Source organism: Nannobrachium achirus, assembly GCF_963921795.1.
Source record: "Nannobrachium achirus genome assembly, chromosome: 1".
In the NCBI taxonomy this organism is placed as follows: domain Eukaryota; kingdom Metazoa; phylum Chordata; class Actinopteri; order Myctophiformes; family Myctophidae; genus Nannobrachium; species Nannobrachium achirus.
The window spans coordinates 669086-693863 of NC_137810.1; the positions used below are offsets into that span (position 1 = coordinate 669086).

Here is a 24778-nt window from a genome sequence, read left to right on the forward strand (position 1 = left end):
TTGGTCGCCCTGAGGCGTCTTACTAGTTCATTATATGTCTGTCTGTCTGCCTGCCTGCCTGTCTGTCTGTCTGTCTGTCTGTCTGTCTGTCTGTCTGTCTGTCTGTCTGTCTGTCTGTCTGTCTGTCTGTCTGTCCGTCCGTCCGTCCGTGTGTCCAGCTCATCATCTGAAGGTGGAGGTGTTGCCGGGGGCAACCACCTCCTCAGAGATGGGATCTGAGGTGGTCCTGTCCTGCCGGGCCATGGGATGTCCCCACGGCGCTGTCCTGTCCTGGAGCAGAGTGCCCCCTGCTGGCCAGGAGGACAGCACAGCGTCCCACCATGGACACACACTCATAGGGACAGAGGGACCCCCCAGCCAGGGACCCCCCAGCCAGGGACCACTGGACTCGTTGGTAAGGCTTTTTTTTTACACTTTACACAGAAATGAAATGAAATAAAGTCTTGTTCCGCCCTTTTTAACCTGTGAGTGCCTGGATCACTTTTTTGAAGCGGTGAAAGCCGCTTCCAAGGAGTGGCTTTGTGTGTCCCGTTCATGTCCATATATGGTCATTCCAGTCCAGAATGAACAGGTTTTATCTGTCCCATACATCCAGAATATGTGTGTAGCGTCCGTCCCGGTCTGATGATTGGATGATAAAAAATGTCCAATGAGACCATACTTTGAGGATTGGTCAAGCTTCACATGACAATTCGGCCCTCCAGATAAAATCATTCATTCATTCAGAATTGGAAGGATGTATAGATCACAGAGTTCATAGCTCTAGGACACATAGAATAAAAGTTCACCGCTTCACTTCGAACCAAGGTTAGATTTTTTTCTTTTTGATGACCGTCGATCCAAGAGCACCATTAGACTAGTTTTTACTATTCTTATTCTCCCATGAGCACCTGGTTTTCTCTCTCACACCAAATCCCTTTTGTTGCCATATATGGAGATCTGTGTGATGCCAGGGGAACAAAATAGCTTTTATGCCCATATATGGGGATCCCTGTGATGCCAGGGGAAGCAAATCCCTTTGGCCAGATGGCCAAGACCTAAAGGGCGAGGTTGCTTGTGACATCATAGGATGGTCGTATCATAATACCGTTAGTACACCCTGTTTGATTTCTTTTTACGTTCCCACATGTCAGTGTTATTTATATACCTTTTACTACCGGTAAGATCGGCCTGATGGTGGCGCTAAATGGGACAGACCCATGTTGATGACATGACTCTAGTCTAGACATACTGTGTATCGCTTTGCGTGATCTTAGGGAAAAATCTGTAGGAGCATTGTTCAAAAAAGTGTTTGAAGAAAGATCGGCCTGATGGTGGCGCTAAATGGGGCAGATCCATGTTGATGACATGACTGTAGACATACTGTGTACCGCTTCTGTAGGAGCACTTTTAATTCATTATTTTTTGTCTTGTTCATGGCTGTTGCTTGTCACGGCCGCCAGTTCCCACCTGATGTTGTGTGGGAGTCCAGACTGCTCCAGACCGTACTGAAAAACTGCTAGCTTACATAACGTCTTCAGGCTAGGACTCAAGTCTAAGATATACAGGTCATCAGGTGTGTTGTATCCTCCAAAGAGGATGATACGATCTCCCACCATGCAACAGCACATACTGGATGTCGGAGACGGTCCTTTCCCCTTGGGCTCAATCTTCTTCCAGGAGAAGGTCTCTGGACTGAATTTCCACAGATCATTTAAAGGACCTACACCATGAATTTTCACTTTTTCTATTTTAAAACCTTTTTTTGGGGTCCCACTGGCACCTTCTATCCTCACAAAGTCCTATTTCTGTACATTGTGTCTTTCTCTGGTTTTGGGAAGACAGAGATGAAAAGCTTTCCACGGGTTCTCAGAACAGTGCTGTTCTGAGAGTTGATCCGTGTGACGTCACACGGATTCCCGTTTTTTTTCAGAGTAAAAAAAAAAATATCAAAAAAAAAAAATTTTTAAATTTCTTTTTTTCAAAAAACGTTTTTTTCAAAACTTTTTTTTTTTTTCAAAAAAACTTTTTTTCAAAAACTTTTTTTTCATAAAACTTTTTTTTTTATTTTTTTTTTCAAAAAGAATTTTTTTATTTTTTTTTCAAAAAAAAAAAATTTTTCAAAAAACTTTTTTTCACAAATTTTTTTTTGCAAAAACTTTTTTTTTTTCAAAAAACTTATTTTTTTTCAAAAAACTTCTTTTTTTTTTCTGGAAAAACCCCACTAGATGCGCCCCTGAGCAAACAGAGGCCGTTTTGGTATTGCAGCTGGAGAGCCTCATTATAGTAGAGCTAGAACAAACAAAAAGAATGGTCAGAGTGTTTGTTGAGGGTTAAAACCTGTCTAAGACTCAATTTTGAGCATATATTTATACAAAAAATATAGTTTTAAAAGCATGGTGTAGGCCCTTTAAGGTCTGGGTCCAGTTGCTGCCACCAAATATGTACAGCTCTCCATTGTAGGTAAAGGCTGAATGATCACAGCGTCCTTCTGGAAGAAGCTGTGTAGAAGGTGTGTTCATCCAGCAGTTGGTCTCTGTGTCTAACACTCTGATGGTGTTGTAGAACTGACCATACCTCACACCCCCAAATACAAACATCTTTGTCCCGATGATGGTGGCAGAGTGACGTGATGAAGCAGGAGGTGGAGTTCCTCTGGTGTTCATTAAAGACCAGACCATAGTGGTGGTGTCCAACTTGTAGATGTTATTAGTGAGTTCAGTCTGGGTCCATCCTCCATGAATAAACATGACCTTCCCCAAGACACATGCAGAGTGGTCGTACCTCTCCTCTGGAACAGTCCCAGAAACCTGTGGTTTGAACCATCTGTGGGCGTCAACATCAAATGCATAAAGCACATTGCACCAAGGATACCCTCCCCAGAGGTAGACAGTATCTTCAATCAGCACAGCTGTGTGGCCCTCACACCTGGAGGGAACCTCAAGGTGACGTTGTCCTCTTCCAGGCGTCACCGGGGGCAACGTTGTCCAGCACAAAGACACTGTGTTGAAGATGTGCACACCAATCTGATCAGTGTCCTCGTCACTGACTCCTCCAAAAGAGAACACCTTCTGTCCAACTGTCACCGCAGCGTGACTGCATCTCTTCATTCCTTTCAGATGGATGGTCCAGCACAACATATTCACACACCAGAACCAACACAGACTTATCAAGTGCTCCTCCGTAAAATAATGCAGTGCTGCTACATAACGCTGTCTTTTATGTGTGTTCGGCAGCAACAACGTCCCGCACAGTTTGACCAATCCCCGACGGGTTGGGGGTCGGCCAATCAAGGAAGCTCCATCCATCCATCCATCTTCAACCGCTTATCCGGAATCGGGTCAAAATATACATTATTATATCGTCGTTGTCGGGTAGAAACCTCGTTTCTCGAAGTTTCAAATATGTATGTTTTTTTTCGTATAGTAAAGCCCTGCTTCACCATACAAAGCTTATAATAGATCAGCTGTTTTCACTACTTTAGTTCATTTTTGAAGCGGTGAAAGCCGCTTCCAATGAGTGGCTTTGTGTGTCCCACGCCCATATATAGTCATTTCAGTCCAGAATGAACAGGCTTTTTCAAAAACAAAATCTGTGATTCATGTCCATATATGGTCATCCCAGTCCAGAATGAACAGGTTTTATCAAAAACAAAATGTATGTCACCTCATGTCCATATATGGTCATTCCAGTCCAGAATGAACAGGTTTTATCTGTCCCGTACGTCCAGAATATCAGTCCAGAATGAATAGGGTTTTTCAAAAAATAAAATGTGTGTCCCATGTCCATATATGGTCATATCAGTCCAGAATGAACAGGTTTTATCTGTCCTGTACGCCCGTACGTCCGTACGTACGTACGTACGTACGTACGTATGTGTGTAGTGTCCGTCCCGGTCTGATGATTGGATACTTTGAGGATTGGTCAAGCTTCACATGACAATTCGGCCCTCCAGATAAAATCATTAATTCATTCAGAATATAAAGAATGTATAGATCACAGAGTTCATAACTCTAGAACACATGGAATAAAAGTTCACCGCTTCACTTCGAACCGAGGTTTGATTTTTTAAATGATAAATACAAAATGAACCGTTTTGGATGTATAAGGTTTCCACCCGACAACGATGATATCATTATTATGTATAAAATATACGGTACATTCACAACAAGTCTCTCTGGTGTGCTTCTTATTGTGACCCCAGGCCTCCTCACTGGGACCAGTGGATCCAGTGGATCCCAGCCAGAGACCAGTGGATCCTTCCTACCTCAGACTGGGACCAGTGGATCCGTCAGACGAGGGGATCTACAGCTGCCAGGCTCGCTGTGGTTCCGTCGTCAGAACCAACAGAACCCTGGTCCGAGTGTTCTGTGAGTAACGGAACCCTTAACCCTGCGGCTAACGTGCTAACTGTCTGCTAACGTGCTAACTGTGTGCTAACGTGCTAACTGTGTGCTAACGTGCTAACTGTCTGCTAACGTGCTAACTGTCTGCTAACGTGCTAACTGTGTTTTTTTTCTGCTAACAAAAGTGTTAATTGTTTTCATGAACGTGTTACTAGTCCATGCCATAGACTGTATAAAAGATATGGACAAAGCCAAGCCATTGGTTTCTATGCAGCGCAAATGAAACAATATGGGTCCTTGGCATGGGTGTTGCCATCATAGATTGAAATGCAACCAGAGGATGCTATTGGCTGCCAACGGTCACGTGCAACCGCAGGGATACATGGGAGAATGTGGTCGGAGCCTCCTGAAATACAGCACACGAAGAAGAACACAGCCGGCTGGTATCAGTTTAGTTGGCCACGCCCCCCGCAACTTTATCATCAATTTTAACATAAATGGGACCTTATTTTCACAAAACGCATATCATCGTGATTGAAAGGCAATTTTTAACTAGCGATAAGAACCATAAGGTTTTCATGAAAATGTTAATTAACTCTATCAACGCTTTGAACGTTCCCGTTCGCCCCATTTTTGACGGCGGCGGAACGCCAATTGTACGTTCTTTGGCTCTTTCTTTTGTACCTTGGTTTGATGTCTGTAACCTGATGAGGGGTCGCGCGGGTGTGTACCGTTGAAACAGCTCCCGTAAAAGTACTCTCAAAATCCCACTGGACGTTAGCATCAATGGAGTAACAAAACACTTCCATGTGTTCCATGTGGCGCCGAGGCACCAAGCAACCTTCAGATTAAGAGGCAGTAGATGTGTTAATAGATGAATTTGTGAAGATGGTTCATTTGCCTTTTATTGTGGTGTTGAGTTGAGACGGTTTGAAGCAGGGTGTGCATACTGTACTGTACTGTACTGTATTGTATTGTATTGTATTGTATTGTACTGTACTGTACTGTACTGTATTGTATTGTATTGTACTGTGCTGTGCTGTACTGTACTGTACTGTACTGTACTGTACTGTACTGTACTGTACCGTATTGTAATGTACTGTACTGTGCTGTGCTGTGCTGTACTGTACTGTACTGTACTGTACTGTACTGTACTGTACCGTATTGTAATGTACTGTACTGTGCTGTACTGTACTGTACTGTACTGTACTGTACTGTACCGTATTGTATTGTATTGTATTGTACTGTGCTGTACTGTACTGTACTGTACTGTACTGTACCGTATTGTAATGTACTGTACTGTGCTGTGCTGTACTGTGCTGTACTGTACTGTACTGTACTGTACTGTACTGTACTGTACATTTGTTACAATGTCAGCAGACTCTATTCTTGTACAGAACTGTACATGGGTTAGTGCAGGGGTCAGCAACCTTTTTGAAATGAAGTGCCATGGTTTGATTTTCTAGAAAGTCAGTGTGCCATGTACACATACATTTTGATCGTCAGGACATTGTTATAACGATCATTAGACCAATAATAATCCCTTCCCAGTCAGAGTTCTGTGTTTTAACAGTTTTACTGCCAGATGTTATTATTTATTTATTGGGTCTGGTGCCAGCAAAGCAGCCTACCTTTGCGACGTTATAGAAAAATAACTTTTTTTTTATTATTATTTTTTATTAAAACATTTTTAAATGACATGTACTTTGGCCATACTAGCAGCAGAGGGCAGCCTCAAGAATTAATGTGAAATGGGCCGCTGCAGCTTCCATACATTCAGGGCGCAGAGTCGCATCAGAGCAATAGAACGACAGCTAGCAGCCAAGAAGTGAATTTGGACATTATTGATGTTTACGTGGGGTGGAGATTTCAAAGCAGGATTACAGGAGATGCTTATACTGTACACACCCGCACGACCCCTCATCAGTTTACAGACATCAAAACAAGGTACAAAAGAACGAGCCAAAGAACGTACTATTGGCGACGCGCCGCCGGGAAAAATGGGGTGAACGGGAACGTCCAAAGCGGTAAAAGAGTTAATTAACCACATTTAAAAAATACATTTAAAATATAAATCTTCTCTCTCACACTCCTACCAGTGTGCCAGTGATCACCCACCTCTGTGCCAGTGATGGCACCGTGCCTAATGCTGCCCAGCCCTGTGGCTGTGCACTGTAAATGGGTCAGAGTAGTGGAGACAGAGACAGTGTCTTCTGTAATGTGCTTTCTGAATAGAGGTGAAATAAATCCTGCTCTGAGGGACTGAACTGGACTGTAGAGCTGCTCTTAAAAAGGTGGTGCCATAGTTTTGTACTTGTTCTGGTTTGGCACTTCATCTTTCACACCCAATTTACAATTTAGGCATTTAGCAGCTCGAATCTTTGCCTCTGCCGACATGAGAACATAGTGTTTATTCTCAGAGATCAGTTTGTTGGACTGCGTTCATAACTCCTGTGTGTCAGAATGTCCTCTGCTCTCGTCTGCCTCTAGAAAACACACTTTCCCCCCAGTTTAACCCTTTAACCCCCAGCACGAGCGTCACAAGGGGGGGGGGGGGGGGGGGGGGGGGGGGGGGGGACTGAGTCAACGGGGCCCGAGGTGGAGGGGCCTTCATTATTCTATACTTTAGCTATTGAAAAATAGCAGATCCACAAGCTCACAGTGCGGCACCGAGTGCTGCGCTGCGAGCTTGTAGATCTGCTATTTTGAAAAGTCGTGAAAATGTGTGCAAACTTTGAATATGTATTTTCTTTAGTGAACATTTTGTAACTAAAATTTTGCTTCTGAGGACTGGGGGGGTCCCTGGAACTCAATGTTTTGAGATTGGGGTCCGTGGCAAAATACATATAATTTTGGGGGTCCTTCACATGAACAAAGTTTGAGCACCACTGACATAGAAACATGGGTTTTTTCAAAAGACTTGCACAAAATTTCAAGATTTTTCAAAATAGCAGATCTAAAAGCTTGTAGATCTGCTATTTTTCAATAGTTAAAGCCCCCCCCCCCCCGCTTGTTTGGACATTCTGTTCTGTTGATGATTGGCTAGGACTGCACAGGTCAAAGTTCAACGGAGAGTCAGCAAAGCTTTGAGTCTGACACAGAGCAGACACACACACACACACACACACGCACGCATGCATGCACGCGCGCACGCACGCACGCACGCACACACACACACACACACACACACACATTTGAAATGTTTATTTATGACCACATAAAGAGAAGTACAAGGATGCCTCATACATACATGTCATAGTCAGAAAATATGAAAGAACAGCCAGTTACAAAGAGCCTAACGGCAGAACATGATACTGTACATACAGTAAAGATGACATACAGAACATTACTGTACATACAGTATATTGACATACAGAACATTACTGTACATACAGTATAGTGACATACAGGAACATTACTGTACATACAGTATAGTGACATACAGAACATTACTGTACATACAGTATAGTGACATACAGAACATTACTGTACATACAGTATAGTGACATACAGAACATTACTGTACATACAGTATAGTGACATACAGAACATTACTGTACATACAGTATAGTGACATACAGAACATTACTGTACATACAGTATAGTGACATACAGAACATTACTGTACATACAGTATAGTGACATACAGAACATGATACTGTACATACAGTATAGTGACATACAGAACATTACTGTACATACAGTATAGTGACATACAGAACATTACTGTACATACAGTATAGTGACATACAGAACATGATACTGTACATACAGTATATTGACATACAGAACATTACTGTACATACAGTATAGTGACATACAGAACATTACTGTACATACAGTATAGTGACATACAGAACATTACTGTACATACAGTATAGTGACATACAGAACATTACTGTACATACAGTATAGTGACATACAGAACATTACTGTACATACAGTATAGTGACATACAGAACATTACTGTACATACAGTATAGTGACATACAGAACATTACTGTACATACAGTATAGTGACATACAGAACATTACTGTACATACAGTATAGTGACATACAGAACATTACTGTACATACAGTATAGTGACATACAGAACATTACTGTACATACAGTATAGTGACATACAGAACATGATACTGTACATACAGTATAGTGACATACAGAACATTACTGTACATACAGTATAGTGACATACAGAACATTACTGTACATACAGTATAGTGACATACAGAACATTACTGTACATACAGTATAGTGACATACAGAACATTACTGTACATACAGTATAGTGACATACAGAACATTACTGTACATACAGTATAGTGACATACAGAACATTACTGTACATACAGTATAGTGACATACAGAACATTACTGTACATACAGTATAGTTGACATATCTGTCAGACACAGCAGACATAAATCAAGGGTAAAGGAAACAACGTCTCCTCCAGATTGAGCAGCTTCCTATAATGGCTGACTGAGCAATATGTTGTTATCTGTTCTGTTTGGCCCTCCTTCTGGAGAGGCTGCTGTTTGGAAGCCCCTCACACACACACACACCCGCACACACACACACACGCACACACACACACACACACACCCGCACACACACACACACACACACACACACACACACACACACACACACACCCGCACACACACACACGCACGCACACACACACACGCACGCACGCGCGCGCGCAGCGCACGCACGCACGCACGCACGCACGCACGCACGCACGCACGCACGCACGCACGCACACACACACACACACACACACACCCCCGCACACACACACACACACACACACACACACACACACACACACACACACACACACACACACACAGTGAATCACATATTTGTAACCATCAGCACTTACTGTGTTTAGACAAGTCTTGTTGTGTCTTTTATCATGATATTATCTTATCTTACATTATTTCTGGAATGTTTGTCACTGTGTGTCTCTTTAACCCCGTCTTTTGAAAATACCTTCGAACTCCCATTTGCCATCCGTCTCCATAGACTTCCATGTAATTCACAGTGCACGGCTCATGCCTAGATTATGCACCACGTGTGTCCACATTGCTCACAGCTTTCAAACAAAAAAATCTGAATGGAAATCCGTTCAGGCATTCATGAGATAGTGTGGCACCCTGGAGGTTTGAGGGGCTAAAAGTATTCTCAGAGTTATTGAATTATCAGTGTGGTCCCCCCACCATTATTTCCTTACACTTTGTGTCACCTGTTAAGCAGATGTTTCACCTGTAATAGCTAAAAGGTGATATTCATTTTTGCCACTAGATGGCAGTTGTGGGTTGGTTAGTTGGCAGTTGTGAGTTGCTACCTGACTACTTCCTGGGGTAACAGGTCATGTCATTGTATACATGCTGAAAGTCAAGACAGACAGTCAGGATCACAACACTGTACCATTCTAACACAATCCATGCCTTGTGGTTGTATTCTACAGGTGAGAGAAGTGCACAAGTGACACTTACACTCATTTTAAGTTGGTTATAAACTGTGGTGCCATGTTTATGCTGTTTCTGTGTATTTGTAGTGCTGGGAGAAAAGGCAGCTAAGCTGAGCTAACTCAAACTAGCTTGATTAGCTATTGTAGCCTGGTGTAGCATAGTACTGTGTGGATTTGTGGTGATAGGGACCTGACCATATTCCATATATTTGGGCTGCACAACTGAGGTTAATTAGTAACAATGCACTTACATTTCTAAAGCTAATGTATATTTACAATTCATTGAATATTGATTTTGTTGTATCTCTAATTCATTGGGCTGCACAATTGAGGTTATATATTTACAATTCAGTAACATTTGATGTTCTAGTGTATATTACAATTCATGTGTTGCTGATGTACTGTACAAATAATTCATTTATTTACCTTTATGGATTTACTGTACACATAATTAATTTATTTACCGTTATGACCTTTGCTTACATTATTGAGGTATTTCTGGATATTTGCTGGGGTAACAGGTCATGTCATTGTATACATGCTGAAAGTCAAGACAGACAGTCAGGATCACAACACTGTACCATTCTAACACAATCCATGCCTTGTGGTTGTATTCTACAGTTCTACAGTGTATTAAAGAGATCGTTTGGAACCTGGAGAAGTTGTCTTCATTTTGCCAAGTGTAATAACTGGAGGCACTGCTGGGATCCTGAGACTGGGACAGCTTGGACAACAGAGAGTCCCATTCAGGAGAACAACACACGGCGAAAATGGAACAACTCCAGGATGAGATCTGTGCAATGCTGTGGACTCTGGAGAAACCAGACCTCATCAAGGTGTGTCAGCATATCAAGTGCAGTGAGCCATCGGGGGTGGGATTCACAGGAATGTCCCGTCGGGCCCTGACCTGGCTAGCAGGTAAAACTTTGGATGAGATTGAAAAGGCTGAGGATGCCATGGTATTCCAGCAATACATCACAGATCTCCATTCATTCGTACAGTCATTACAAACATGTGAAGAGAACATTGGAGGAGCAGAAAAAACACAAACTGAGCCGAGTGAAATAGAGAGGCTGAAACAGGAATACACACAGCTTCAGCAGGCTCAGGAAGAGGCACGTCGTGCTCTAGAGAGGAAGATTGAAGCTCTGGGGACCCAGTTTAGCAACACAAAAGTGGCGAGGGACCACAAAGTCAATCAGCCTACACTCCTCACAGCACCAGAAGTGACTGTGAGAAAAGATTTCCGTATTTGGGGTCAGATAGGAGAGGCTGGGCAGAAGGATAAATTATCTTTCACTAGCCTGACCAATCAGATTGAGTCTGGACTCAAGAAAGGCTACACAGAGAGTGAGATAATTGAGGCTGTGATTAAAGCAGTTAGCCCTGGGCTGCACCTTCGGGACCTACTGGAAGTTAAGCGAAATCTCACACTTCCCACCTTGAGAACCATACTGAGAGGACATTTTAAAGTGGACTCAGCATCTGACATGCTACACAGACTCATGAATATATCCCAAGACCCCAAAGAATCCCCTCAGGCTTTTCTGTTCAGAGCAATCGAGATCAGAGAAAAACTGCTCTGGAAGTCTGGTGATGGGGACGAAGGGGAACAATTTAGCCCAGACTTAATTCAGCGTAAGTTTCTGCGCTCATTGGAGACTGGTCTGTTTAGTGACGCAGTGAAGTTCCAGTTGAAGCCTCACCTTAGCGACCCCAGAGTGACAGATGAGGTTCTCATAGAAAAGATAAATGAAGCTGCCAGTCTTGAGTGTGAGCGACAGAATAAACTCAGGAGAAACACAACATTCAAACCCAGGGTCAGTGAAATACAGACAGAGCTGCAGTCCAGCAACAGCCAGCTGCCTCAAAATACGGAAACAGACATGAATGATGAAACACAGATGAAAGAAGCGGGGGCAGTCTCCACAAAGAAGAAACAAGGACAGAGTAAAGGACCTGACCTAGAGACAGCTAAGCTTATTGAAGGCCTCAAGGCTGAGGTTCTTGAAGTAAAAAAAATGTTCACTGAGACATTAGAAGCCACAAGGTCGAGGCCAAGTATTGACACCCGTGTATCACCAGCGGCAGGATGGCCCAGAGGGTGCCAGGCATGCAGAGAGGCTCAGGTTGGTGACACATGCAGACACTGCTTTCGCTGTGGGCAGGACGGCCATGTTTCTCGTGGCTGCCGGCAGGGCCGACTCACGCAGGGAAACGGGAGGGGGCTTCTGAACCGGGACCCACAGTAGCCCACTCAGTTTCCAGGTCCCAACCAGATAACCACAAACCGAAAATGTACACACCTACCAGTTATGTGCCCTCACAGCGCCAAACCAAGCTCATCAGTCTAATTGGGAGAAGATGCATGGTCCAGTGCCATCTAGACAACATACCAGTGGAGGCCCTATGGGACACTGGCGCACAGGCGAGTCTCATCAATAATGACTGGCGAAAACGGCACCTCCCTCGCAGCACTATCAGGTCACTTACTGAGCTGTTAGGGACAGAACCACTGGTAGCAGTAGCTGCAAATGGAGGTGAAATACCATATGATGGTTGGATCGAAACAGAGTTTTATTTGGATTGTGACACGCGCCCAGAAAAGACACTCCTTGTCCCCATGTTGGTATCCAGTGATCCCAATGTTGCCGAAAAACCTATCATTGGATTTAACGTGATTGAAGAAGTGGTGGGACAGTGGGGTGGGCCTAGGCCAAAGTCACAGAACATCCAGAAAATCAGCAAAATCTTCTCAGTGTCAGAGAAAACAGCTAACTCAATGTTAAAGCTACTGCAGACACCAGTTACAAGCCAGAGTGTGGGCACAGTGCAGACAGGGAAGAGGGGAATGCACTTGGCTGCTGAAAAGATAACCACCTCATTTGTGCGTGCACATGTTGGAGTACAGTTTACAGGACAGACCCTGTTGTTTGTCCCTGATGAGCTATCACAGCTACCGGAGGGTCTTGTCATCCAGGAGGGACTGGTCACTGTCAGCGAGGGAAGGCCACTATACATTCCAGTCTCCATTGCTAGCACCAGCAAGTGTGACATCACCTTGACCCCCCGAACAATTCTGGGACACCTGGAAGAAATAAAAGCAGTGTATCCGGTCACAATGGAGTCAGACAAGACATCAGACATCGGTGAGCAAAACAACATGCAGCCTCCCATCCAGCTAAATGAGGTAACAAGTGACTCACAGCACAGCCATAAGCCAGCTCAATGGGACCCCCCTGTCCCAATAGATCACCTCAGCGCAGAACAGCAGCAGACAGTGAGGCAACTGTTAAAAGAGGAATGTCATGCCTTTTCTTATGATGACAAGGACATTGGGTGCATTCCCACGTTAAATGTGCACATCACACTGCATGACACTACTCCTGTTCGTAAGACCTACATGTCAGTGCCAAAACCCTTGCACCAAGAAGTGAAGGACTATCTTCAAGATCTGCTGAACCGTGGGTGGATTTCTGAGTCAAGATCACCCTACTCCTCCCCAATTGTCTGTGTTCGGAAAAAGTCAGGTGAATTGAGGTTGTGCTGTGATTACAGAGAACTCAACAGGAAGTCGGTACCGGACAGACACCCCATTCCCAGAATTCAGGATATGCTCGACTCCCTGCATGGAAGCTCCTGGTTCTCAGTTCTCGATCAGGGAAAAGCATATCATCAGGGGTTCCTGGACCCCGAAAGCCGCCCTCTCACAGCCTTTATCACACCTTGGGGCTTGTACCAGTGGAACCGTATCCCATTTGGCCTCAGCTCGGCTCCCGCAGAGTTCCAAAGGAGTATGGAGGACTGTCTCAGGGGCCTTCGCGATGTCAGCTGCCAGCCGTATTTAGACGACAACCTAGTCCACTCTACCTCGTTTGACAGTCATGTGGACCACCTCAGAGCAGTCCTGCAGAGGTATCAAAAACACGGTGTCAAACTTAGTCCACGGAAATGTGATATCTTCAAGCGGAAAGTTCGCTTCCTGGGGCGGATGGTAGCAGAGGAGGGGTATAGCATGGATCCAGCCGAGATAGCTCCTGTTCAAGCACTGAAAGACAAACCACCGTCCACTGTGGGTGAGTTGAGCAGAATTCTTGGTTTTCTGTCTTACTATAGGACCTACGTACCAGATTTCTCTAAAGTGGCAAAACCGCTCTACCAGCTGCTGACCCTTCCTCCAGATAGAGCACCACCACCTGTGTCCAGAACAAAGGGAAAGGAGTTTAGTATGAAACACAATGGCAGACCACCACCTAACACACCTGTTAAATGGACTCAGAGTCACCAAGACGTTCTAAATAAGCTGGCTGATTGTCTGACAGAGCCACCTATATTAGGATATCCTGATTTTGCTGAGCCATTTATACTCCACTGTGATGCCTCACAAGAGGGTCTGGGGGCTGTATTATATCAGAGACAGGGAGGCAAGTTGAAGGTCATAGCATATGGTTCACGGACGTTATCTCCCCCCGAGAAGAATTATCATATGCATTCAGGAAAGCTTGAATTTTTGGCTTTAAAGTGGTCAGTCTGTGAACGCTTTCGTGACTATTTATACTATGCCCCACATTTTGTTGTCTACACAGACAATAACCCTTTAACCTATGTCCTCACCACAGCTAAATTGAACGCAACAGGCCATCGGTGGGTGGGTGAACTAGCTGACTTTAATTTCACAATCAGATACAGACCAGGCAAGAGGAATGCAGATGCCGATGTCCTATCCAGAATTCCCTTTGACATCAACCAGTACATGGCCCAGTGTACAGCGGAGGTAAAGCAGGATGTTATCAGTGCTTCTGTGGAGAGCACCAAGCTACAGTCAGGGAGTGCTTTCCAGGGAACTGTTGTAATCAGTCAGAGTGCCATCAGTCTAGTGCAAGACTCTACATCACTGCCTGCTGGAAAGTCTCTCTCACCAGATGACATTAGGGTGAGTCAGGAGCAAGATGCTGTGATTGGTCGGGTCCTACAGTACAAAGCTAAAAACGATCTGCCAAGAGGTCGCACCCTGAAAGCAGAACCACCTGATGTCAGGATCTTGTTGAGACAGTGGAGCAGATTGCACGTGAATAATGATGGAGTCCTCTACAGGAGAGCCAATGGCAGAGATCAGCTGATACTCCCAAAGGAGCACCATGTTACTGTCTTCAGAGAGCTTCATAAAGAGATGGGACATTTGGGGGCAGAGAGAACCCTGGGGTTAATTAGAGACAGATTCTACTGGCCCGGAATGCAGAGGGATGTAGAGCACTTTGTGATGCATGTCTGTGAGTGCCTGAAGAGGAAACGGCCAAGCAAGATAACCAGAGCGCCACTGACCCCCATTACCACTACCTACCCCTTTGAACTTGTGTGCATAGACTTTTTACATCTTGAGACTTGCAAGCAGGGTTATGAATACATCCTAGTGGTAATGGACCACTTTACACGTTTTGCGCAAGCATACGCAACAAAAAACAAGTCTGCAAAAACAGTGGTGGAAAAAATCTTCGGTGACTTTGCCCTGCACTTCGGTTTTCCGGCTCGTCTTCATCATGACATGGGGGGCGAGTTCCAGAATCAGTTATTTTCCCAGCTGCAAAAGGTCAGTGGGATGCGTGGCTCCCATACTACCCCGTACCACCCACAAGGAAATGGGCAGGTGGAGCGTTTCAATAGAACTCTCCTGTCCATGCTGAGATCGCTGACCGACATGGAAAAGGCAGACTGGAAGAACTCTCTGGCAAAAGTTGTACATGCCTACAATTGCACCCGGAGTGAGGCGACTGGCTTCTCACCATACTATTTGTTGTTTGGCCGCACTCCCCGACTCCCTATAGATATCCTGTTTGACTTGCCATCACAGGAGCAGCAAGTAAGCTATAAGGAATATGTGGAAAAATGGCAGTCCCAAATGAAAGAGGCCTATGATATCGCATCAACCACTGCTCAGAAAGAAGCCTTGAGAGGCAAAAAGTACTACGATCAGAAGGCCTACGGAGTCCAACTACATCCAGGCAACAGAGTCTTGCTCCGCAATCTCAAAGAAAGAGGAGGGCCTGGAAAACTCCGTTCACACTGGGAGGATGCAGTGTATGTAGTGCTGAGTCGAAAAAACCCTGACATTCCAGTTTATGAAATAACACCAGAGAGAGGAGGCAAAAGCCGCACAGTACACAGAAATCTGTTGCTTCCATGTGACAGCCTGCCTGTGGAACACACAGAGATAAAGGAAAAGGACAAAAGAAGTCGAAGTCTGAGACTGCAGGAAAAAGGAACCGCTCAGCAACACCTGCCACTTCGTGACACGGATATGGACAGTGACGATGAAGGTGACTTTGTGTGGAGGTTTTCACAACACCATCACACCACGTCGGGGGAAGAACAGCATCACGAAAGGTCTTTCGAAGGACTGCAACACGACAGGTCTTTCGAAGAACAGCATCACGACAGGTCTTTCGAAGAGGAGCATCACGACAGGTCTTTCGAAGAACAGCATCAGGACAGGTCTTTCGAAGAACAGCATCACGACAGGTCTTTCGAAGAACAGCATCACGACGGGTCTTTCGAAGAGGAGCATCACGACAGGTCTTTCGAAGAGGAGCATCACCAAGGAGACAGAGACTCTGACACAGAACAGGGAATACCACCCCTGGCACGCAACATTCACCCTCAACGAGAGCGGCGGCGGCCAAAGAGGCTGACCTATGACGCTCTGGGACAGCCTGCTCTCAGACAAGTAGGTATGGACAGTATAATGGCGTGCAAACCAGCACCGTTATTTCAGGTCCTATGGAGACCTTGGTTGCCTGGGAATATACAGATAATCTGCTAGAGTATTGTTGAAGAGAAAAGAAAGAAATGTCTATGTGAAATATGAGAAAAAAAAAAGAATGGACAAGATATAGTGTTCAACTTGAGAGTTCTGTGTCTTAAGAAAAAAGATGGGTGATTGTTTTTGGAGTGTCTTGAAGGGAAATGAATGACGACTTGTCATAATAGTCATTTGATATTGTATTGCCTATCAATTTAGCAGTACATCTTTGGGTTTAGGTGTATCTAACCTAATATAGTGACAAAGGGTTTCACAGATACCGGTTTTGTGTTCAAGTCATGATTGATGCAAAGACATTAGTAGTAAAGAAAGGTTTTTGGAGTTAAAAAAAAATGAAACAACATTTTTTTCTTTTCTTAAGTGGGGGAGGGTGTGGCACCCTGGAGGTTTGAGGGGCTAAAAGTATTCTCAGAGTTATTGAATTATCAGTGTGGTCCCCCCACCATTATTTCCTTACACTTTGTGTCACCTGTTAAGCAGATGTTTCACCTGTAATAGCTAAAAGGTGATATTCATTTTTGCCACTAGATGGCAGTTGTGGGTTGGTTAGTTGGCAGTTGTGAGTTGCTACCTGACTACTTCCTGGGGTAACAGGTCATGTCATTGTATACATGCTGAAAGTCAAGACAGACAGTCAGGATCACAACACTGTACCATTCTAACACAATCCATGCCTTGTGGTTGTATTCTACAGGTGAGAGAAGTGCACAAGTGACACTTACACTCATTTTAAGTTGGTTATAAACTGTGGTGCCATGTTTATGCTGTTTCTGTGTATTTGTAGTGCTGGGAGAAAAGGCAGCTAAGCTGAGCTAACTCAAACTAGCTTGATTAGCTATTGTAGCCTGGTGTAGCATAGTACTGTGTGGATTTGTGGTGATAGGGACCTGACCATATTCCATATATTTGGGCTGCACAACTGAGGTTAATTAGTAACAATGCACTTACATTTCTAAAGCTAATGTATATTTACAATTCATTGAATATTGATTTTGTTGTATCTCTAATTCATTGGGCTGCACAATTGAGGTTATATATTTACAATTCAGTAACATTTGATGTTCTAGTGTATATTACAATTCATGTGTTGCTGATGTACTGTACAAATAATTCATTTATTTACCTTTATGGATTTACTGTACACATAATTCATTTATTTACCGTTATGACCTTTGCTTACATTATTGAGGTATTTCTGGATATTTGCTGGGGTAACAGGTCATGTCATTGTATACATGCTGAAAGTCAAGACAGACAGTCAGGATCACAACACTGTACCATTCTAACACAATCCATGCCTTGTGGTTGTATTCTACAGTTCTACAGTGTATTAAAGAGATCGTTTGGAACCTGGAGAAGTTGTCTTCATTTTGCCAAGTGTAATAATAGCAGCCATTATGTTTTCTTAAAATGTAAACAAACATGGCTGCCATGTTTGAAAGATGGGGTTGCTATGGGGGTTTAACATGCAATTTCGCGATTGCTATCATGCCTACTACATTTTTGGGGGTAAAAAAACTGAGATTATCGGGCCTGGCAGAGAGGGACATTAGCATATTCTCGGGACTATCGGGCCTAGCAGTGAATAATGCTTAGTACTGAATTTCCCCCTTGGGATAATAAAGGTATCTATCTATCTATCTATCTATCTATCTATCTATCTATCTATCTATCTATCTATCTACCTATCTACCTACCTACCTACCTACCTACCTACCTACCTACCTACCTATGCATAAATGCCTTAATTACTTAGATTGATAATGTGTGTGTGTATTAGAGCACAGGGTTCTCATGGTATTAATGTTTAAACATGTGTCTGTATTAGGGTTAGATTAATAATGTGTGTGTATTAGGGTTAGATTAATAATGTGTGTGTATTAGGGCACAGGGTTCTCATCATGTTTTGGTGTAATTAATATTCAAACATGTGTCTGCTCTGCTCCAGATTAATGGGCACAGGGGTCTCATGGTATTAATGTTTTGGTGTCTGCTCTGCTCAGCCTTCCCATCAGACCATTAGATTAATACTGTGTATTAGGGTACATTAATGTGTCTGCTCTGCTCAGCCTTCCCATCAGACCATTAGATTAATAATGTGTATTAGGGTACATTAATGTGTCTGCTCTGCTCAGCCTTCCCATCAGACCATTAGATTAATAATGTGTATTAGGGTACATTAATGTGTCTGCTCTGCTCAGCCTTCCCATCAGACCATTAGATTAATAATGTGTATTAGGGTACATTAATGTGTCTGCTCTGCTCAGCTTTCCCATCAGACCATTAGATTAATAATGTGTATTAGGGTACATTAATGTGTCTGCTCTGCTCAGCCTTCCCATCAGACCATTAGATTAATAATGTGTATTAGGGTACATTAATGTGTCTGCTCTGCTCAGCCTTCCCATCAGACCATTAGATTAATAATGTGTATTAGGGTACATTAATGTGTCTGCTCTGCTCAGCCTTCCCATCAGACCCGGTCATCACAGAGACGCAGGGGGCGGTCCTTCCGGGCCAGGGGGCGGTCCTCCGCTGTGCTGTCAATCACGTCTACTCGGCCAATGGGCTGCTGAGGTTCCAGTGGCTCTCTGGGAGCAGGGAGCTGGGGTCAGAGGTCAAACGCTTACCCTCCGAGCCGACCAATCACAGCGTCTCCTCCGAGCTGACCAATCACAACGTCTCCTCCGGGCTGACCAATCACAACGTCTCCTCCGAGCTGACCAATCACAACGTCTCCTCCGAGCTGACCAATCACAACGTTTCCTCCGAGCTGACCAATCACAACGTCTCCTCCGAGCTGACCAATCACAACGTCTCCTCCGAGCTGACCAATCACAACGTCTCCTCCGAGCTGACCAATCACAACGTCTCCTCCGAGCTGACCAATCACAGCGTCTCCTCCGAGCTGACCAATCACAGCGTCTCCTCCGAGCTGACCCACCGTCTGGATGGCCGTCCAGAGGTCGTGACCTGTAGGGTCAGTCTGACCTCTGGAGAAGGAGAGGTCATGAGGGTCAGAGAGACCAGCATCACCCTGAGAGCCCACGGTGAGTCACATGACCTCTGACCTCTGACCTGACCCTAACTCCCACTGTCACCTGACCCTGACCTCTGACATCACTGTGTGTTGTTCTATAATAATAATAATAATAATAATAATGTGTTCTAGCGCCCCCTGTCAACATGTCTCTGTCGGTGCATCCAGAGAAGGTGACGGAAGGTGACAGCGTCACCATCATCTGTCAATCATCAGGAAGCTCCTCCCCCGAGGGGCGGAGCTTGGTGCTGAGGAGAGTCAGAGGGGAGGAGTCCCAGCAGATGAAGGTGATTGATTGATTGATTGATTGATTGATTGATTGATTGTTGTTTTCATTGACAACAAAGCAAATACATTAACATCCATCCTTGCATGTTTAACCGCTTATCCGGAGTCGTGTCGCTGGGGCAGCAGCTCCAGCAGAGCTCCAAACTTCCCTCCCCAGAGCACTGTTGATTTTGCTGACAAAAAATATGACAAAAAAATGTTTGTCGACTGCGTTTTTTACGAAAACTAAATAAAAACGAAATAAAACCATTCAGCTATGGAATGGAACCTGGGACAACCAGGGGCTCTGGTTCCCCAGGCGGCTCCCTAACCATTCAGCTATGGAACCTGGGACAACCAGGGGCTCTGGTTCCCCAGACGGCTCCCTAACCATTCAGCTATGGAATGGAACCTGGGACAACCAGGAGCTCTGGTTCCCCAGGCGGCTCCCTAACCATTCAGCTATGGAATGGAACCTGGGACAACCAGGGGCTCTGGTTCCCCAGACGGCTCCCTAACCATTCAGCTATGGAATGGAACCTGGGACAACCAGGGACTCTGGTTCCCCAGGCGGCTCCCTAACCATTCAGCTATAGAATGGAACCTGGGACAACCAGGGTCTCTGGTTCCCCAGACGGCTCCCTAACCATTCAGCTATGGAATGGAACCTGGGACAACCAGGGGCTCTGGTTCCCCAGACGGCTCCCTAACCATTCAGCTATAGAATGGAACCTGGGACAACCAGGGGCTCTGGTTCCCCAGACGGCTCCCTAACCATTCAGCTATGGAATGGAACCTGGGACAACCAGGGGCTCTGGTTCCCCAGGCGGCTCCCTAACCATTCAGCTATAGAATGGAACCTGGGACAACCAGGGTCTCTGGTTCCCCAGGCGGCTCCCTAACCATTCAGCTATAGAATGGAACCTGGGACAACCAGGGACTCTGGTTCCCCAGGCGGCTCCCTAACCATTCAGCTATGGAATGGAACCTGGGACAACCAGGGTCTCTGGTTCCCCAGGCGGCTCCCTAACCATTCAGCTATAGAATGGAACCTGGGACAACCAGGGTCTCTGGTTCCCCAGGCGGGCTCCCTAACCATTCAGCTATGGAATGGAACTTGGGACAACCAGGGGCTCTGGTTCCCCAGGCGGGCTCCCTAACCATTAGGTGCAGCTGCTAATACAGCATGACTTGTATCCCATCCCCCAGGTGTCAGTAATGAGTTGTATCCCATCCCCCAGGTGTCAGTAATGAGTTGTATCCCATCCCCCAGGAGTCCTCTCTCTCAGAGTAATGATTGTATCCCATCCGCCAGGTGTCCTCCTCCTCCTTCCTGTCCGTCACCCTCTCTCCGGTGCTCCTGGAGGACTCAGCAGTTTACCAGTGTGAGGCTGACAACCAGCTGATGACCTTTAACCTCTCTGTCAAAGGTCAGGACCTTTAACCTTTAATAACCTTTCTCTCGTTTTATTTCAGTGTTTGGGGGCAGGCGTTGTTGAAAAACCACTTACAGGCAGCAGCCGTTCGCAACTGGTAAAAAAAACTAACCTAGCCCAGCCCTACCCTCCCCTGCCCCTTCTTTGTATATACTTACTGTTTGTTTAGACTCTTTTTTTTTTGTTCTCTCATTTTTCTTTTCTTTACATATCTACTGCATAGTACTGTGTTCTATTCGTCTGTCATTCAATGTTATATGAGATACTTAAATGGAAATAAGCTTAGTCTTTTCATGGATCTCCTTTTAGTAGACCTTGTACCAGTGAACTGTACCGTCATGAAACTGTACCTTTTCCTATGCAAACTGACAATAAAGTCTTCAATCAATCAATCAATCAAAGCGTGGGGGCGTGTCTACAAGTGGCTAAGTATCTTTTTAGACACAATAAGCCCCCTACATGTCTATCATGGTTAGGTGTGACTTATGGAGGCTGGTAGTGTTGCTAAAGAATATGTCAGCTCATTGTGTCTAAAAAGTAAGCCATTTGCCATGAGAGGGAGTGGGTTGTTGGCTGATTTACCACTGTTTCAAGGTTGTGCCATGAGCCACAGGACAGGATATAGTCCCATAAACAACCATGAATGCAGCCACATTCACTGGCCAAAAACAAACAAACAAAACAAAAAGACATCATAAACTAGGTTACTTGTCATGATGTCGATTCACAGTTATTGACACATTTCCTGAAAAGGTGCAGTTTGTTTGGGAGGTGTTACAACTGCAACACAAAAGTGGGCGGGGTCCATGAGCCTATTTACCACTGTTTTAAACCAATCAGAATCCAGTATTTGAACATGTGACTAGAAAAGGTGGTAGAAAACATATTTAGCCACTTGCACGCATGCCCCCAACCACTGAAATCAACTCGCTAAATTGTCTAAATCAATAGAAAGCAGTAAATGAAAACATTTTAACACTCATCTTTTCTTTTCTCTGATTAAGATCTAAAATATGAACCCTTGTTTTTTTTGTTTGTTTTTTTGTTTTTTTAAGTTGTCCTTTAATTGCAGAGGCTTTTTCCTATTTTAGTTACCTGTTTTTCTAAGGCTCCATGCAGATGGCGGCTCTAAGTGGCCCCTCCCAGGAACTCCATATATAGTATAAATGTGTTGTTATTTTCTAGCTCCTCCCAGGAACACCATATTATGTGTTATATTGAAGCCCCTCCCAGAATGACCATATATGGTATAAATGTGCTGTAGCTCCTCCCAGGATGACCATATTTGGTATAAATGTGTTGTAGCTCCTCCCAGGATGACCATATATGGTATAAATGTGCTGTAGCTCCTCCCAGGATGACCATATATGGTATAAATGTGCTGTAGCTCCTCCCAGGATGACCATATATGGTATAAATGTGTTGTAGCTCCTCCCAGGATGACCATATATGGTATAAATGTGTCGTAGCTCCTCCCAGGAACACCACAGTGGAGGTCCTTCCCTCTACGGTGGTCATGGAGGGTCAAAACGTGACGGTCTGCTGTCGCAGCGTCAGCTTCCCGCCTCCTGCCGTGATGCTGAGGAAACTGACCAATGGCACGGAGCGCCGCTCCGCCGACGGCACCTTCCTATTGGTCAACGTGACGGCCAATGACACGGGGCTGTACCAGGTCAACGTGACCAATGAGCTGGGCTTCCAGACCGAGGTGTTCACCATCAGTGTCATGGGTCAGTTGGGAGTTGTAGTCCATTATCATCCTTTTGTAGTCCTCATTGTAAACCATCAGTTTATTAACACTTAAAGAACAACTTAGTTTTTTTTACAACAAGGGTTCATATTTTAGTAGAGAAAGGAAAAGATGAGTGTTAAAATGTTTTCATTTTTCTTTCTATCGTTTTTGTGATTTTGATGATAGAAATATCGTTAAATGCATGCCCCCAACCATGCGGGGGCATAAGTGATACAGCAATAGTAGGTTACTATGGTTACATTTAATAAGTGATACAACAATAGTAGGTTACTATGGTTACCCTATGAATAATGCTGATATTCCTCCATACAGAGAGAAGCTCCAAGCCACCAGGGGGCAGTAGTGTGGCCAGTGTCCTCATCCCCAGTGTGAGTGTGTTAGCGGGTCTGATCTGCTCTGCTGTGGTCCTGGAACATCTCCGCAGAGCCAAGAAGAAAGGCTTCTATCAGCTAGCTAAAGCTACTAGCAGCGCTGCTAGCGCTGATACTAGCTGTGATACTAGCTGTGATGCTAGCTCTGCATAGACTCAAGAGGGCTTCTATCAGCTAGCTAAAGCTGCTAGTAGCGCTGCTAGCGCTGATACTAGCTGTGATGCTAGCTCTGCATAGACTCAATGAACGAACAAACGAACGGATGAAGGATGGATGAATGGATGAACGGATGAAGGATGGATGAATGAATGAATGAATGAATGAATGAATGAATTATGTAGGGCCTAGGCCTACAGGCAGGGATGTGCAGAGAATGTTAGAGAGGCAGGGGCTGCACTTTCTAAAAGGGCCTTTAGGTGAAAATATCGAAAATAGCCGACCTCCAAGCTCACAACGCGTCGCAGCGCGCCGTGTTGTGAGCTTGGCCATTTTCCGTGCTTGATGCCACACTGAAGTAAGCATAATCAAGTCAATACTGGAGATGTGGCGTAACAGCAATTCTTTCAACACAAGATGCTGCATTCAAGTTCAGGAGAGTTTGGACAAGGCAATTCTCTTGAATGCTGCCTTCAAGCATGGCATGGAAAGAGGACATTTGCATTGCATCAGTAAACTGCATTCATGGTCTGGAGAGGACACTTTTTATAGACGGATAAAAGGGCAGGGGCTCAAGCCCCCTTTGATGTCTATGTGTGCACTGACCTGTTAAAGTTGTATTTCACCCCATAAACTACTTTATTTTCTTTTATTTCAATTCCACACCCATGAAGCCTTGAGCAGTGTTGGGTATCGTTACTTTTTGAAGTAACTCGTTAGGTTTCGTTACTGACTTGAAAACTAATCCGTTACGTTACTCCGTTGCCCAATGAGAAAAGTAACTTAACTAGTTACTTTTTTCCGTTACCGACCATTAAAACCCGCATGGAAGTTTGGTAAACATAAAAAGGACTAAGAGTGCAGCTTCCTTTTAGCTCATGCGTCCTCTTCAAAAGACCAACGCTCCCCAGCGTTGCCGTGGCGGTTATGGCATGTATTTGCTAGAGAATCACAGCGTTTACTTCATAATAATAGATTCTTTACATGTTTTTCATTTCTTTGCTAAATAGTTACTATATTGATTTTAAATCATTGAATGGAATCGTATCGTATCGCCATGAATGAACCAATATCGTCCATGTATCGTATCGTCAACCATGTATCGTGATGCGTATCGCATCGTTGTTAAAATGT

The 24778-nt window shown here is 44.6% G+C and overlaps 2 protein-coding genes across 3 annotated transcripts in view; one reads left to right on the plus strand and one right to left on the minus strand.

The window, feature by feature from the left end:
• vcam1b (vascular cell adhesion molecule 1b) overlaps window positions 1–24264 on the plus strand; it is a 26861-nt gene extending 2597 nt beyond the window's left edge. Inside the window, exons 3-9 of one of the 2 annotated variants that reach the window (XM_080722110.1) lie at window positions 159–394; window positions 4184–4349; window positions 19087–19671; window positions 19794–19948; window positions 21244–21358; window positions 22834–23094; window positions 23430–24264. In XM_080722110.1, the coding sequence (XP_080578236.1) occupies window positions 159–394; window positions 4184–4349; window positions 19087–19671; window positions 19794–19948; window positions 21244–21358; window positions 22834–23094; window positions 23430–23641 (1730 nt within the window). In that variant the 3' untranslated portion in view covers window positions 23642–24264. The remainder of the gene's footprint in view (window positions 1–158; window positions 395–4183; window positions 4350–19086; window positions 19672–19793; window positions 19949–21243; window positions 21359–22833; window positions 23095–23429) is intronic. The other variant, XM_080722111.1, reaches the window with a different exon arrangement.
• On the minus strand, window positions 1398–3089 carry LOC308292179 (kelch domain-containing protein 3-like; the record flags this gene model as incomplete). Its single annotated transcript, XM_080734467.1, has 2 exons — window positions 1398–1702; window positions 2387–3089. 2 exons carry the CDS (start codon window positions 3087–3089, stop codon window positions 1398–1400), a joined length of 1008 nt encoding a protein of 335 aa, XP_080590593.1.
• Window positions 24265–24778: the final 514 nt, after the last annotated feature.